General features: G+C 37.9%; 1 protein-coding gene across 2 annotated transcripts in view; it reads left to right on the top strand.

Moving 5' to 3' along the window:
- Positions 1 to 706: 706 nt before the first annotated feature.
- TCERG1 (transcription elongation regulator 1) overlaps positions 707 to 13,300 on the top strand; it is a 63,464-nt gene continuing 50,870 nt past the window's right edge. For both annotated transcript variants that reach the window (XM_044664514.1, XM_044664513.1), the window contains exons 1-5: positions 707 to 765; positions 4,399 to 4,624; positions 8,654 to 8,806; positions 9,357 to 9,452; positions 9,633 to 9,990. In XM_044664514.1, the coding sequence (XP_044520449.1) occupies positions 707 to 765; positions 4,399 to 4,624; positions 8,654 to 8,806; positions 9,357 to 9,452; positions 9,633 to 9,990 (892 nt within the window). The remainder of the gene's footprint in view (positions 766 to 4,398; positions 4,625 to 8,653; positions 8,807 to 9,356; positions 9,453 to 9,632; positions 9,991 to 13,300) is intronic.

Genomic DNA, 13,300 nt, shown 5'->3' with positions numbered 1-13,300 from the left:
ACCTGAATAAATGAAAGGAAGAAAGAAAGAAAGAATGAAATGAGAAGTTCCATTTTAGGTAGCAGTCCCTAGGGAAGAGAACACGTTTCTGAGATTATAGGAATTAAGACAATAAGGAATCATATCCTTCCTAATTTCTCTAATCCTATTTAAATCGCCTTTATGTAATTAAATAATAGATTTAGTCAGAAAAAGGTATGATGTTTTTTAAACTAAGAATCATGTCTTGTTAAAGAAGGAAGGAAATGAGATTTCTAGAACAAATCCCTGATTGCTTTGAATTCTCTGATTCGTTGACTCGGAGCAAAGTTCCCTGCTGGACTACACATGGCCAATGGGACTACATAATTGGTTTTTCCTAAGATCCGGCAGACACGTGGCTGGAACTGGTCTGGCCGCCGGTCGTGGGAGGACCCAGTTAACCATACCAATAGGGGGCGCCAGGCGGTTCCTCGCTATTACTGTCGCGTTTCCCATAAAGCCCTGGAATAACCAATCAGCGAGCTGTCTCCTCACCGCTTTCAAAGTCGGCGGGTCCTTTGTCCAATAGTCAGAGGGGTTCTTTCCCCGGGCGCCGGAGCGACCGTAGTCTTGTCCAATTGTGTCACGGAATAGAGCAACGCCCGCCTTCCGGGGTGGGGATTGACATTTCCTCCGCCCAATGAGACTCTCCTGGTCGGCGGGTGGGTGAGCGGGGCCCTGTGTAATGGCGGAACGCGGCGGGGACGGGGGGGACGGTGAGCGATACAACACGGGGGAGCTCAGGTAAGAGGCGTCGCCACCGTCACCAACCGAGGTCTGGGTCTTAGGCTCAGCTAGGCCGTCCGCTGGGAGCTGTGACCGTGGCTGGGAGGACTGCCTGGAATGGTGCGGGGCCGGGACCGCGTGTGTGTCTGTGTTGCGGCGGTACCGCGCGCGCGTGTCTGTATGTCTGTCTGCCCTTTTCTGTGTATGTGTATGTGTATGTGTATGTGTATGTGCGCTGTGTGTATGTTCCGGTGGGACGAGGCTTGAGGAACGGCTGGCCATCCTTCGGGGAAGGAGCTGGAGGCCCTGGGGCCTCGCTCCTCGCCCTGCCCCGCCCCGACTCGCCCGTGGTCCCCTTCACCCTTCTCAACCCGGGCTCAGGGGCCCCAAGGCCTTGACTTTCCTACCTCGCTCCCTCGGTCTGGCTCCCAGCTTCTCTCCTTTCCTGGCGCGCCCCTACTCCTCCACCTTGGAAAACCCTCCCTTTTCCTGGTCCCTTTTTCTCTTCCCGGTTCTCTGCCCACCTTTGCCCCACTCATTTCCTCCCTCTCATTCTGGGGCCCGCTAAGGCTTTTTCCCTCCATCATTTAGCATTTATCAAGCGCTTACTGTGCGGCTGGGTATACTAAAGCGGAAACGAAAGAGTCCCTGCCCTTCAGGTGCTTACATTCTTTAGGGTTAGCATATATTAGTAATGCAATCATTTTGCATTTTTCTTATGCAAAATACGAAGTAAAAACCCGATAATTTGAGGAGTGGGGTGAGGAATCCTTGCTTTACCTCATCTCTTCCTTCCCATACCCTTTCTAGACTTAACTTGGCCACACAACCTCATTCTTATCTGATTTTCCTCTGTCCTAAATAGCATTTCTTCCCTCTCAGCCAAGCTGTGGCCTCAGAATTGAATGACATTTTTTGCCCCCCCCCCAGTCTTTTCCCTTTCCCCCAAATCCAGTAAACCATTCCAACATACACGTCCAAGTTAAAATTTCCTCAAGTTTATCTGTAAAACATTTTCTGTGTCGTAGCATTTTGTGACTCTGTGAAGGTCTTTTTAGAAAAGAGTGTTGTTATAAATGAGATACATGCTTCCTAGGTAGAACATTGTCAGATACAGATGTTTAAATTTGACTATAGCACTGTGAAGGCAACAGTAATTGGTAATAAAAGGAGCCTAGAATTTCAATATTGATCTGTTGTATCATGTATGTAACATGTATGCTGAAATCCTGTCACATTCCTCATAAAACAACTTTTCTCCTTTTACAAATCACATTCCTTGCCAGCTTGAAGTGACCCTTCAAATGATAAAAAAAAAGTCATAAAGAGTATTGGTTGAGATTTTATAATCTTTTTTTCCTGATTGTAATTTATCCTGGCAATATCAGTGTTGAACTGGAATAAAATCAGAAATAAAGGAAATATATCTTAAATTCTACACTGTACACTGTTATGCTCCCTTTAATAATGAACATCACAATGGGTTACCATGGTGTTTTATTGTTAATAATAGAAAGTTCATAACTTGATTCTGCTCTCAAGTGAAGGTCATTTAAAATAGTTTCACAGGGAGCACTAAATATTGCAGAGCAGTTTTCTACAGCTCTATGACCAACTGTCTTTCAAATTATTATTATCTGAACAGAAGATGTTACAAGAGAGAATTGAGTAGGGCTTTTATGTTAGATGTTTTATTGCATTTACTTGATTTCTTTCGTTTTTCCTTTCCATGACTGCATTTAAGAATTTTCTTTCATCATGAGATTTTTAATCTCTCATTGATAGCTTTATGGGGCAGGGGAACTACTAATATATTGTACTTCTAGTTGTACAAAGTCATTGGGAAAATCTTTAATTTTTAAGTCATTCTCATTCATTTGTCAGTGTAAGTAGATATCATTGTTTCAAAAGAAATAGAAAGTAAAGTATCTAAGAAACTTTAAATTTTACCATGGGATTAAAGTCATAGGATGAGAGGTCATTTACTGCATTGACTAATGAAAGCCTCCAAATGCAGAATAATTAAGAATGAGGAAAGGCATTTGGGGAAGGCTTGGATTTTTATTTATCAGTTTAGACCAGGTAATCACTAAGCATTGATTAAGCACCTTCAATGTGACAGGCACTGGAGATAACAAATGCAAAGAATGAAAGTTCTTTCTTTCAAGGAGTTTATATTCTAATGTAGAGTTGACAAGTATGGGTATAAGTATACATAGAAAAAATAAATATAGAGAATTGAGTCTCAGGTTTTGGAAACTCCTGGGTAAGGATACTACTACTGTAGATTGAGTTAGAGACATGACTTGAACCCTGGTCTTCTTAGTTTCAAGGCTAGCTCTTTATTCACTACACTGTGCTGCCTTTCACAGAATAAATATAGAGAGAATATTGCAAATAAATACAAAGTATTTTCACAAAGATGGAGAATAACTGGAAAAACCAGGAAAGGCTTCATATAGAAGGTGGTGCTTGAGCAGTGTTTTGAAGAGTGAGATTCTGGGATACATAGGTAAGGAGGGAATACCTTTTTTTGCATTTAGGGACAGCCAATGCCAAAGGCATACAGAAGACTCATGATGGAGTTGTATTTGGCAACCAGTGAGAAAGTCAAATCAGTAATTTGAGATAAGAATCCTATATAGTTTTTTCTTTTGTTATAAGAAGGAGCAACAACAGGGACAGCTAGGTAGCACAATGGATAGAGTGTCAGGCCTGTAGTTGGGAGGACTTGGGTTCGAATAAGATCTCAGACACTTCCTAGCTGTGTGATCCTAGACAAGTCACTTAACCCCAATTGCCTAGCTTTTGCTGCTCTTTTGTCTTAGAACAGATACTAATCAGTTCTAAGACAAGGTAAGAGTTTTTTAAAAAGGAACAGCAGCAATAAAAAGAAAGCTAGAATTGAGGTAAATTGGCAATTTTGGGCAGAAATGCCAAATAGATTTCATTTGACTATTATAATTCTTACCTAATTATTTTCTTGAAGTGTAAATTTGCAGATTTTGTTGAGATAAGAAATAGACTTAGTTGATCATATCAATTCCAAATTTTCCAGTAGTATGACCTGGCCTGGCTCAAATATTGTGTCTAGTTTTTGCCTCAGAATTGATCTGGAATGTGAATAATTTAGAGATGGTTCAAAAGATAAACAGAAAGTTGATTCAAAGATTGAAAACTAGGATCTCTACAGACAGACTGAGAAAACTAGGACAGTTAAGGTTAAGGAATTATCGGTCTTCATATAAATAATGTTATAGATAAATAATGACAGTTGTCTGTGTCTAGAGGTAATGGACTTCAGTTATACTAATTAGAATTTTTGTATTGGGAATGTGGAATATATTGTAATAGTGTGGGAATACCATGAGGTTCTTTCTTTCATAGTATGTGCTCTAATACATTTTTTGACTAATGGGTCTGTAGTATGAGTTATTGGGAGATTGTAAACTTTAAAAAATAAGATATTGACCAATATTGCTTGATATATTAATGCATTTTAAGTGATGATTTAGGGTGCATTTTCATGGACAATGGGCTAGATAATCTCTTAGGTCTTTGTCCATTATCCTTCTTTAATTATGGTTTTTAAAAATTGTATGCTTTCCTACTTTAATGGACAAATGAACAATCTTTTGGCTTTCTACTCAGAATGGCTCAACAGCAAGCGTTGAGGTTTCGTGGTCCAGCTCCCCCACCAAATGCTGTTATGCGAGGTCCCCCACCTCTGATGCGTCCACCTCCACCTTTTGGGATGATGAGAGGTCCACCTCCACCACCTCGGCCCCCCTTTGGTCGTCCTCCTTTTGATCCTAATATGCCACCAATGCCTCCTCCAGGAGGAATTCCTCCACCCATGGGCCCTCCACATCTGCAGGTAAGAAATGAATGGGTCATTATTTACTTTTTCTATTGATTCACATTCACATTGCTATTAGAAGTCTTTCTTAGAGGAAGATATTGTCGTACCACTCACTCTTACTGAAAAGTTTTTAAGTGTCCTTTAATTACAAAAAAATTGGGTTCATTTGCCTGGCATTGAAGATGCTTTCCAATTGGTTAGCTTACCTTTTAAGTCTTTATTTTTCTCCATTAATCATTGTTTTGTTCTCTGCCACCCTGCAAAAACTGTTCTGGATCTTTACCTAGCCTTTGCTTATGCTGTTTTATGCCTATGATATCTTCCAGACCTCTTCTTAATGTATTGAGGTCCTACCCTTGGTTTGAAACTCAACTAAAATTTCACCTTCTTCATGAAATGAAAAAAAAAAAATTTGATAACACTAATTTTGGATCTCAAGAGCTCATTTTTTTTAACTATAAAATTCTTATTATTTGTATTGTGTATTTATAATTATTTTGTGTTGGTATTGTATTTCTCTTTAACAAAGATCCCTGTATGAGATTAGGGAACTATGCTTTAAACTTGGCATTGTGCCTAGCATAGCAGTTTACATGAAAATTTATTATCTGTTTGAATGAATGAGGGCTCCTTGGACATGTGGCACTATATTAAATGCTTGAGACAAGATGTATGGAGGACAGCTTGTAAGTATGGATTTTGCCTTCAGGAACTTCTTTGCAGATACAGCATCAGTTTAAATACTATGAAAAGGGGAGATAAAGAGATAAATAATGAAGGGTTCTTCCCAAAGTGAAGGTGTAATGATGCTTATTAAAGGTAGAAATAAAAACAATATGGGTAATAGCAAGTATATAGATAAAATGAAATAAAATTTTTATTTCTTTGCATTCAAAGTAATACTATGTGCTAAGCTTTGGCGTTCAAAGAAAGGAAAGGCAAAAATAGTTCCTGCCTTCAGGAAGTTGACCATCTGTTAGAGGAGATAACATTTAAATAATGATGTATAAACAAGAGATGTATAGAATGGAGGTGACAAAGGAAAGATATTAATATTAAGGAGACTTAAGTGGAACTCTTTGCAGAAGGTTAGATTTCAGTTGAGACTTGAAGGAAACCAAGAGATGAAGAAGAGAAGGAAGAAAACTAAATGAGAAAGATTGGATGACTGAATCATTTTTAGCATTAAATTTATAATAGTCCTATGATTCTCCTTCCTTCAATATATCTCTATATTGTATGTGTTCTTGGGTGCCGAAGGTTGAACTTAACAAAATAGACTTCTTGTATTATTTACCCTTCTTTCTCCTGGTAACTTAACTGAACAATTGCTAATTGAAAATGACTATTTGAAATAGAATTAGAAAAATAATGAGATGGTGTTTGATGTGGAAGCTGTTTAATTTAGATATGTATGTTTTTGTAGGTGAGATTATGAAAATGGTTATTTGAATACTTTTAAATTCACAGTAATTAATAATATAGTGAAAAGAGCTCTGGGTTCCATCTGGATTCAAGTACGGCTTCTGATGCTTACTATGTGTATAGCTTTGGGCAAATCATTTAACTTCTTGTGCCTCAGTTTCCTTATGTGGAAAATTAAGGCATAGGTCTAGATGGCCTTAGAGGTCTCTCTTCCGTCTCTAAATCTCTGATCCTAATAGATTATAACTTTTAACTTTGGACAACAAAAGTCAAATAACATAATTGCTTATTTTTTTTAGTATTCTAGAACATCCCACAATGGCTTATTAGTCATTCCTTCTAGCCTTTATCATTCATCCTATAATTGTGTATACATTTTCTTTGTAGTTGTAAACATATATATTATTTTTGTGGTTCTGATTTCTTTATACGTTTTTCAAATAAAAAATCTTCCTTATTGGTAATTTTTAATGACTGTAATATAGTCTACATTTATATATCATATTTTATTCACCAACTGTTAGATATCTATTTGGGTTATTTTGGCTTCTCTATAATCACAACTAATACTCTCTTGTTTGAACTGATACATTTTTCTATTAATAAGATACTGTTAGGGTATATTCTCAATAATTTGATTGTTGGGTCAGAGGGCTTGAATATTTTTGTGACTTGTGTATTGCTACATTTCATTTCCAATTCTATCAACACTCTTATCTAAAATGTTCAATAAATTTGATATGCTTCTGATCTTAACACAACTTTAAGATTAGGTTAAAAAAAACTTGTGTGAAAGAAACTTAATTTGATTTTCTATCACTTATGAAAACATGCGGATTTTCTTCTTTCTATGCCATTAGTTTAAAGCTGAGTAGGAGAACTAATATAGAGCAGACTAATGTAATTCTTACATCTTTTGATGTAAATAGATAACTTTTTAATATTATGATGCTTGCTTTTTCTTGTTTTTTTTTTTTTGTTTTGTTTTGTTTTGTTTTGTTTTGTTGTTAAAATCCTTACCTTCCGGCTTGGTGTCAGTGCTGTGTATTGGCTTCAAGGCAGAAGAGTGGTAAGAGCTAGGCTATGAGGGTTAAGTGACTTGCCCAGGGTCACACAGCTAGGAAGTGTCTGAGGTATCAGATTTGAACCCCAGGACCTTCCATCTCTAGGCCTGGCTGTCAATCCACTGAGCTTACCCAGCTGCTCCCTTTTCCTTGGTTTTAATGGATAATTGTGTCATTTTTCATTAAAGCTTTTGATTGAAGCTGTGCCCATCACTGGTAATTTTTTCTCCTACTGATGTAGACAGTTGAGATTTTTCTTAATTATGAATTTAACTTAATTTCTTAACTCTGAAAGCTGAAGTTGTGTTTTTTTTGGTTTGTTTTTTTGACTTTTGCTGGCATCAGCTAATTTATTTTTCTTCAAAAAGAGTAATACAAAAAAGTTCCACTTGAGGGTTTTTGGTTCATTACAATACTTTTTCAAACTAGTGACTTCATTGCCCTCAGTGTATTGTTACCATAAAAATTTTAAGTATGAAAAACATTCCCTAGCTAATATTTTTTCATATGGATTCCAAACTTGTTAAAGAATTTTCTATCCAGATCTTTCTTTTCTTTTAGAAGGGATAAGAGAGAGTGAAGGAGTATGCCACCTTTTTTTTCATCTACACTGCCATAGTTTTTGTAAGCCTTGAATCTCAATGCCATTTTAACTTCTTTAAGCATTTATGCATTTGGTATCATCTTCCTTAACAATTCTGGGGCTTACAATACTTTTTCATTTTCTGTATTGTCTTCATGCAAATGAGGCTAAAATTTGTAGGCTTTATAAGTTTTGTTTCTTGTGTGTTATTGGTCAAATCCTGTTACAATGAATTCTCCAAATTGTTTCATTGTACTGAAATCTTGTATAGTTTGATGTAAGTTGGCTACCAGCAAAGACTTTTAGCCATACAATAATTTTTGTTATAATGTAATTTGCTTTATTTTTACCTTTTGTTTTTACATTATGATCATTTACACTTAACTCTCCATCTCAAATTGAATTATTTATTCCTTATAACAAAGAAAGACTTATAAGCAAAACTAACCAAATCAGCAACCTCATCTGGTTCTTTTCCCAAAATCCTGTACTTTGTTATTGAGATGTGTTTTTTTTAATCATTTGTTCTTTAGGACCAAGAGTGGTAATTATAATTTGTCAGTTCTATTGTTCTTTAGTATTATCATTTGCTTTATTAAGGTAGTTATTATTTTCTTTGTGTTGTTTTCTTCACTTTTTAGTACTCTACTAGTCTCATGTTTCTGAATTTCTCACAGTCTTTTTTTCTTAAAGTGTAATAATAATTCATTTATGTTCTTATACTGTGAATTGTTCAGCCATTTCCTAATTAATAGGTACCCACTTAAGAGGTTTTTGCTGCCACAAAGAATGTTGGTCTGATTACATATAGGGTTAGCATTCTTTGACACTTTGGTATATAAACCCTATAGTGGGATCAGTAGTGTTAATTTTAAGTTGCCTTATTGCTAAAAAAGCATGAAATTTTGTTTTTGATTAGTATAAAAATAGAAGAAATTATTTTATTGACATTGCTTTTGTAATTATTCGCAGAGACCACCTTTTATGCCTCCTCCAATGGGAACTATGCCCCCACCTCCTGGCATGATGTTTCCACCTGGAATGCCTCCAGTTACTGCCCCTGGTACACCAACTTTACCTCCCACTGAGGAAATATGGGTAGAAAACAAAACTCCAGATGGAAAGGTAAGATGTAAAAGCTATTTGAAGTATTGAGGATGAAAAATTGCAAGAAATGTAGACTATTTTGCAAATTAATTATTTCAGTGTTATAATGCATCAAGTAGAATGTGCCTTCTTTGGATGCATTAACTTTCTTTTTTTTTTTTTTTTTTTTAAATTTTAAACCCTTAATGTCTGTGTATTGACTTATAGGTGGAAGATTGGTAAGGGTAGGCAATGGGGGTCAAGTGACTTGCCCAGAGTCACACAGCTGGGAAGTGTCTGAGGCCGGATTTGAACCTAGGACCTCCCGTCTCTAGGCCTGGCTCTCAATCCACTGAGCTACCCAGCTGCCCCCTGGATGCATTAACTTTTAAAATAAATTGTTTTGGAATTTCCATTATGTTTCATGTACAGTACACAGAATAAAGGAACAGCTAAAGATTGGATTGAAGAATCATTACAGGGACTTTTGAGTATTTGACTTGGTTACCTAAGTGCACAATTTCACATATCAGCCATTTTTCTCAAGACAGACTTGCTATATTAACAACTTTATTTGCCTTCTCTACAGGTATATTATTACAATGCTCGGACACGTGAGTCTGCGTGGACCAAACCAGATGGAGTTAAAGTTATTCAGCAATCAGAATTAACTCCTATGTTGGCTGCCCAAGCCCAAGCTCAAGCTCAGGCCCAGGCCCAGGCCCAGGCCCAGGCCCAGGCTCAGGCCCAGGCCCAAGCTCAGGCCCAGGCTCAGGCCCAGGCACAGGCACAGGCACAGGCACAGGCACAGGCACAAGCCCAGGCACAGGCACAGGCACAAGCTCAGGCACAGGCTCAGGCACAGGCTCAAGCCCAGGCCCAGGCCCAGGCCCAGGCTCAGGCTCAGGCCCAGGCTCAGGCACAGGCACAGGCTCAAGCCCAAGCTCAGGCCCAGGCTCAAGCTCAGGCTCAGGCACAGGCCCAGGCACAAGCCCAGGCCCAGGCACAAGCCCAGGCACAGGCACAAGCTCAAGCCCAGGCACAAGCCCAGGCTCAAGTACAAGCTCAAGTACAAGCTCAAGTACAAGCTCAAGCTGTAAATGCATCTACTCCTACAACCAGTAGCCCTGCTTCTGCAGTTTCTACTTCAACGCCATCTTCCACACAGTCTTCTACCACTTCTACTACAACGACAGCAACTTCAGTTTCACAGACTGTGTCAAGTAAGTATAATTTATGTTTAATTTTTTTTCCTGAGGAGCATTAATATGTAGTCTATGTCCATTAAGGGCATCTAATTGATCTAATCAAATAAGATTAATATACATGGAACAATTTAAATATAGTTGCTCTAGACATGAAATAGCATATAATTAAATGCTAAGTTGTTTGGTACAGTCTGTCAGGGATTTAGAAAAGGGAGAAAGTTATAGGAATCATGGAGGAATTGAGAATGCCAAATCTTAAAGAGAGGGTAGCACTTGGATAGGTGGAAAAGAGATGAAAAAGCAGTTGAAGCAAGGGAAATAACATAAGTAAATCAGTAGAGATGAGAATGAATATGAGATTTTGGGGACAGTGAGAAAGCTAGTTGTCTCAAATTCAGTAAAGGATCTATTCAGGGATGAGACTACTAATTTACTATAAGGATTTCTTGCATATAGAATCTAGTTTTATTGATGTGGATTCTTCCTCTGCTGATGTAGAGTACAATCCCTGTATGTCAGTGGTTCCCAAACTTTTTTGGCCTACTGCCCCCTTTCCAGAAAAAATATTACTTAGCTCCCGGAAATTAATTTTTTAAAAATTTAAATAGCAATTAATAGGAAAGATACATGCACCTGCGGCCATCACCACCCCACTGGATTGCTGCAGCACCCACCAGGGGATGGTGGGGCCCACTTTGGGAATCACTGCTGTATGTTATGCCTGAAAAAATTATCTCAGTTTCTAAACTTAAATGTTGTGACAGATTCCCCTCTTTTTGCCTAAAAAAATTGTCACAGTTCTTATTCCACCCTCACTTTTCATAAAGAAATGAATGTAAATAATTTTTTTTTAAACCCTTGTACTTCGGTGTATTGTCTCATAGGTGGAAGATTGGTAAGGGTGGGGGCATTGGGGGTTAAGTGACTTGCCCAGGGTCACACAGCTGGGAAGTGGCTGAGGCCGGGTTTGAACCTAGGACCTCCTGTCTCTAGGCCTGACTCTCACTCCACTGAGCTACCCAGCTGCCCCTGTAAATAATTTTTAGTTTGTGTTTTATTCAGATAAGATGAAGAATTTATCATAATTTTTATGAGATGTCTTAGATCTAATTAAAATGCTATAGTTAATTATTCATAAAACTTTGCAATTTTATTGTGATTGACGGAGTTGTTTTTTTGCAGTTTCTCAAAATGAATAATTTCTCTTTGTAATTTCAAATCAGGATCTATATATCATCTATAAAAGAGCTATAAAGCTATAAGACTCCATTTTACATAAATAAATATTATAGGGATAGAAAGATAATCAACTGATTATTTCATTAGTATAGAGATGAAGAAATTCCCTTTACTGATGTATGTCCATAAGAATTTGTGTTTTTATACCGTCTTCATTGCTAAATCTCCCTCTTCCTCCAGACACCCTTGTAACAAAGATCAACACCTTTGCAACTTAAGGTATTAGAGAGTTGCCTAGACCAGAAGTGTCAAACTCCTTGCTAGCCCCAATATTCTAGTCGAACCTGAACTAGATTAAAATATAATTCAAAACGTTTAACAAAATTAATAAAAATACAGGTGCAGAATAGATAATCCTAATTTGATCAGTTTCTATTTGAGTTTGACACCCTTGGCCTAGAAAACTGGTTTCCTTATCCATTAGTAATTAGAAATATTTAGGTATTTTATTTTGTTTATTATTTTAAAATCCTTATCTTCTTTCTTAAGTTCTAAGATAGAAGAGTAGTAAGAGGCTAGGGCCCAGTGATGGTGAACCTTTTAGAGATGGAGTACCCCCGCCCCAGACTGAGTGCCAAGCCCTTCCCTGTCCTTACCCCAGACAGAGGAGGAGGAAATGCTCCCATTGGGCTGCTGGGCAGAGGGGCTGGTGATGAGAGGCACATGTGGAGAGGGGGAGAGTGGCCCAAGTGCTCTGTTCCTCTCCAGCTTTGTGCCACACTGAGCTATGCTCCCCTCAAACCTAGCTTCTTTCTAGCCCGAGCATGGGAATCACCTTCACCACAGACTCAATAGGCTGCTGTCTATGCTGCACCATCATATAGCATGTGAGGTGCACCTCCCTCCCCCCTTCCCCCCCCCCCAGACAGTAGGGAGGAAGCACTTCCATTGGGCTGCTGGGCAGAGGGGAGGGCGGTGTGTGTGTGTGTTGGGGAAATGAGGAATGTCCTCAGGCACATGGAAAGGGGGAGGGGAACAGCTCTGTCCCAGTCCCTCTGGCTTTCTAGTAATGAACTCTGGTGGAGACTGTAGGCATTCCCACAGAAGGGTTCTGCATGCCCTTTTTTTGCATACCTGCCATAGGCTTACCATCATGTGGTTGGGGTAACTAATTGGGGTTAAGTGACTTGCCCAAGGTCACACAGCTAAGTAATGTCTGAGACCAGATTTGAACCCAGGACCTCCTATCTCTATCTCCTACCTGGCTCTATCCACCAAGCCACCTAGTTGTTCCATTGAGGTTTTTTAAACTATGAGAATTACTTCTGAGGACTGATTGAGCGTTGATAAAGCAGATCCTTACTTTTTCATATTCGAGGCACATCTTTTTCTTGTTTGAGAAACATAGCTGTAACTTTTCCACAAAAGTAGTTTTATCCTTTGAGATCAAGAATATGAATTTGAACCATTTGAATTGATTTAAAGTGATTGGGAAAGGAACAAAAATATTCATCAAAATATTCAACTAAGAAAAATGTCAGCATCCTCTTTTAGCCTAAATATGCCTCTGAATACTTTGCCATGAGAAAAAATAATTTTTCTCAATTCTACAGAATTTCCTTGTGGTCAACCCTTATATTATTAGGTAATTTTGCAAAGAGCCTTTCTTTTCAGTTGACTTTTTCTTAGTTGATTATTATTTTTTAAAAGCTTTTATCTTATTTCATTGATACTTTGTTTTTGTAAGACTATTGTTTCCAAATCTACCTCCATCCCCTCAGAGAGCCAACCAAACTTTTCAACAAAAACTAAAAAAGAAAAAGTAGAAGTTTTGCAAAACCGACTATATTTGACCATAGATGCTATATATGCACATGTATATATCATTTAGTCCTTTATCTCCATTAAGGAGGAATGTGAGTTTTCTCTATAAAGTTTATTGCTATTAAAGCAACATGGAAATTTCTCTATTTCTCTACATATATATTTCCTCATTTTCATTACAAATGATTGTAAAGCATGCAGTTATGTCTGAACTTAAAGGCCTGTGCTTTTTTTAACCTTAAAATTTTTTTTCCCCCAATTACATGTAGAAACAATTTTTGACAGTTGCTTTATGACATTTTTTTTTTTTTTTTTTTTTTTT

Source organism: Gracilinanus agilis, chromosome 2, assembly GCF_016433145.1.
Source record: "Gracilinanus agilis isolate LMUSP501 chromosome 2, AgileGrace, whole genome shotgun sequence".
NCBI classification, from domain to species: Eukaryota; Metazoa; Chordata; class Mammalia; order Didelphimorphia; family Didelphidae; genus Gracilinanus; species Gracilinanus agilis.
Note: the sequence above shows the minus strand (reverse complement) of the source record. Positions and strands in the feature narration are given on the sequence as shown.